The sequence below is a fragment of the Opisthorchis viverrini genome (assembly GCF_000715545.1).
Source record: "Opisthorchis viverrini unplaced genomic scaffold opera_v5_511, whole genome shotgun sequence".
NCBI classification, from domain to species: Eukaryota; Metazoa; Platyhelminthes; class Trematoda; order Opisthorchiida; family Opisthorchiidae; genus Opisthorchis; species Opisthorchis viverrini.
The window spans coordinates 193,821-198,078 of NW_008752170.1; the positions used below are offsets into that span (position 1 = coordinate 193,821).

Consider the following 4,258-nt stretch of genomic DNA (forward strand, 5'->3'; position numbering starts at 1 on the left):
TTACACAACCGAAATCTCGCTTTCTAACTGCCTCATTACGGATTTGCCGACACCAACCCACACGAGCTATGGTTTTGAGACAACGATTGTCGAACACCTGAAGACGTCTCAGTTCCGCTGCTCGAATAGGCCAAGTCTCACAGCCATACAACAAAACAACCCGTACTCTAGCTTGATACACACGTCCCTTCAGATTCAGGGACAAACTATACTGACGCCATAGGTGTCTTAAATTAGCAAACGCCGTCCGAGCCTTGCAGATTCGTGCATTCACCTCACCTGTCACACTACAATCAGAACTAATACTGATACTGATGTCATACTGCCGTAAGTCTGTGTAGAGGCTGGGATATTACCAGAACACTCACACTTAGAGAGGATGGTGATTAGAGCCTTCAGTCAAGGAATCTGGCACAGAGGACTGATTGCAGGATAGTAGGATGGCGCCAACGTACTATCACCATAGCACATGTTTACAAGGAACAAATTGATATACGTGGCCTAACGTTCAACCCAGAAGACCAGGAGACCGTGTGTATCAAATCTTCACTCACTGACAATCTTGTAAGAGAGACTGTAGATGTTGCAAGGGTGTCTCACAATGCAGTCCAACGGGTTGCTGAGGCGTACGGAGTGTTGCTCCACGTTAGGGTGCAGCCTCTTCATAAAACCTTGGAAGTTAAGTAGGTCAGGGCGGATATCGTTACTGCAGAAAAGATCGTCCGATTGGTGATAGGTGACGAAACAATACTTGTATTTCACGGATAACTACTTAAAATCGTTTCGTTATTTCTTCAACGCGCCCTCAATTGTCAACGGGTAAAAAAGCGTGATGTAGTAATGGCGATCAAGAAATGGGAACATCCATGCATGAGGAAGAGGACCAAAGGATTTATTTTAAAACAATTTAACGCTGGAGAACTTATTCCTCTTTCCTTTGATTAGATTTTGAGTGTAAATCTGCAGCTGAGAACAAGACTGTTTATACGACAAGTACCTCATGTGCATAGCAATTTGATTTATATTTTGTTGCATAGGTTTCCCAATAGTTTAGGCTCCATGGATGAATTCAGACGTCTACAAGACACTGTCATCCATTTCTGAGAGCCGAAAATTTCACTATTGGTTAGTTACGTTACTACCACCATTCGATGGTATCACATCCGTGATGGACTTAAAAACCGAAACAGATACAGATTAACAATAATCGATGAGTCCCCTAGGTTTTCGTTGTGTTTCCGGGTCCCGATAGGAGTTGCCATTTCTAACCTAGCGGAACACGCAACCTTCTTTGTCATTCTTTGCAACGAGAATTTCCAGTCACAGACTTCAACATAGTCATCCTTCGTCCATCCCAACCATGGCACATGTTTTGTATCAGATAGACTCCAAAAGTTCCTTTAAAATGAAGAAGCTAGGACAAGTATGTCATAAAATAAACCACGCATCAGGAAATTCGTATGGCTTAACAAGGCTCGGTAGAGGTGTCTGTGCTGAACATCACTTGAATGCTGCCGGAATCCACAGATGCTGCAACTTGCGAGCGACACTTAGTGTGCAATCGCAAGTCTTCTTTGGAGTCATGACTGGTAATTTTTACTCTATATTTTCGGCTCACGTACTGTCGTTACTTGATAAATAATGTGTACATTACAGGCTTGTATCCTGTCTTATGTCTAATTTCGACCTGGAACTATTCGACTCTCACAAAACTTGGGTATATCAAATCTTCAGTAGTTATTGTTATCCGGATATAGGCTAACAAGTCCGCAATCTCGATCCACTAACTGAGGTCGAGATCCCAGGACGTAACCGGAAGTTTGAGGAGATGAGTCGAACAAGAAGGAGACTGCATTATGCTGGCGACGGGCAACATTGGAACAGCTCAAACTGAAACTCTAAAAGACCAAGTGCATTCAGGAAAATGTGGATGTTACTGATAACCTAGACAGTAGCTCTAACTGGACGAAAGAAACAGTGCAATCCGTGACTGAAGTTTACGACAGCATTCTTCTAAAGTAACAAAGAATTATAATACACTACTGGCTTGACAGAGAAGCATGTTCACAGTTTGTCCAAACTAATTAATTGCGCACACCCGTCACCTTCTTAGAGGATATTGTTACACATCAATGTGCCGGCGTTGGCGATTTTCATGACTATCACTGTTTTATTTGCTGGTTCTTAGCTTACAGTCAGGTACCTAGGAAGGTTTACCACCGGACCACATTCGTGATGAAATACGGCGGCTCCCAACAAAATAACTTATGGAAGCACTGTTGTCACCAACCCAAATCTTGGCGTTCGCCTAAGAGTATGAGTATAAGAGTTCCATGATTTGGGTTCGTTTGGTCCGTCACAATAACATAAATTCATGCCCGAAACGTGGGGCCCGATAACAAATTGTCGCTGTTACATATATACTCACAGCGTGAAGGTGGTGACCAAACACAATTACACATTGTGAGTGACGGGGTATGCTGTCGAAGCCAGCAGTGCCAGAAATGGTGGGTGAGAACATGGACAAATCGACTACCCAACCAATGTCATTTATATCACGAAAAGACAGGATTCTGTCGTGATACGACAGCTTGCGCAGCTCCACATCCCGTAAGATTCAAATCAACCTTTCAGCTTTAAACCATGTATCATGGGTACATCGGTCCAACTGCTACGGTTTGATCACAGGAAAGTGGAAGAACGTAGGAGATACACTATTGGAGGTAATGAAATGTTGGGTTACTCAGAGAATTGGACAGCCAAGTAGTGAAGACTATAGTTCGGATACACGAGCACCAACGGATGTGTTATTGGGCCGTGGCTGCCAGCGTCATAAATCGTTGGTGGGTTTCCGTCACCAAGATACTGGAGTTGACTGTAGTGTGACGGTTTGTGTACCTCGTCAACCCACTGAGCTATACTGGGGATGGGTGGCCGCGCGGCACTCGCACAGTCTCTCATACCAAGGTTGGTCAATGGTTTAGAGGTTTGACCGACAGATTCCTGCCCCTCCAGGTTGGGGGTTGGAACATGTGTGGCGACATGCTCCGGAAAAATGGTTGTGCTTGCATTTCCCACCAAACACCGCTACCTTACGGTCAGGCTTCTGAGTCACAGGCTTCGGTCGAGGACCCTAATATTTCTCTTGTCTATGTCTCAGCGCCCTGGCATTACCGCCTCCTACATGCAACTAAGAGCTGCAAATACATAAATAAACTCATGCAACATCGGTCGCCGAGCGGTGCCCTAAGCCGCACGGATAAGCAAAAACATGCTAATGCTGAAGCCTCCTTTACTTCTCTCTCATATAGTTTTTCTTCCCCATCTCTACATCCCATTAATAATTCTATCGTTTTAGGTCCATCAGCAAGGACTGATGATTCCAATGGTCTTGTATAGGTTTTGCAAGCAACGTCTGCACGCCGTCCGGCTGCAACATTCTCAAGTATCTCGCAATCAATATTCAAGTCTATCTGGCCACCATCAATGTCCGTACTATGAAGCCAGCAGGATAACAAACTGCTTTTGATCTCACACTGGACTCACTTGGTTATGATGTGTGCTGTGCATCAGAAACAATAATTCAAAATGTAACAACAGTGGTTGAGCTAACAGTCCCTCATTCTCCACTCGCTTCCAGCTGCACACCTCTGGCGATTCAGAGGCTGCGGTGCAAAGGTGTGCGGGGGGTGTTTATCGTCCTAGGTCACCGCGCGGACGTAACCTTGTTTCACTGGATACCCGTTGATAGTGGCCTGTCGGCGGTTCGTCTGCAACGTCCCCTTATATTTTTTTCTTCACAACTAGGCTTTCAAACACGGCAGCGAAGCATCAGTGTTTACCACTGATGTCACGCTCTCGTTGGATATGATTATGGTGACTGGTGAGTTGGATCCCGGGGTCCCGATCCAGTGAGGCGGCATTTTTCGACACGAATATGGTTATTGGTCAGTGTTTTTATACATCGGTGTTAAATCATTCACTGCCCATTTCTCCATGGCCTCAAATCAGCACAGCGCTGGATGAAAAGGGCTGTGTGATGTAGATAATCTTATGGGATTCGAAGTACATACCTTCAACCAGCTTAATCCACCGAGGGTGGACAGTTCATCCACCACAGAAGAGTTCCTTCTTCCTAAAACTACCTGGCGTACCTAAGCATCGCTAATCCGATGTTCGCATCAAACCTCATTAACGCTTTAGAGACACCGATGGGTACTGACAGTTTTAATTTCGTCTGTGCGTACAGGACACGTCC

At 45.0% G+C, this 4,258-nt stretch overlaps 1 protein-coding gene across 1 annotated transcript in view; it reads right to left on the reverse strand.

Moving 5' to 3' along the window:
* T265_11495 (hypothetical protein) overlaps positions 1–3,923 on the reverse strand; it is a gene marked incomplete at both ends in the record, with an annotated part of 47,354 nt that extends 43,431 nt beyond the window's left edge. The window contains 3 exons of the mRNA XM_009178164.1: positions 5–344; positions 2,744–3,087; positions 3,843–3,923. Coding sequence (XP_009176428.1) covers positions 5–344; positions 2,744–3,087; positions 3,843–3,923 — 765 coding nt within the window. The remainder of the gene's footprint in view (positions 1–4; positions 345–2,743; positions 3,088–3,842) is intronic.
* Between the last annotated feature and the right edge of the window lie 335 nt (positions 3,924–4,258).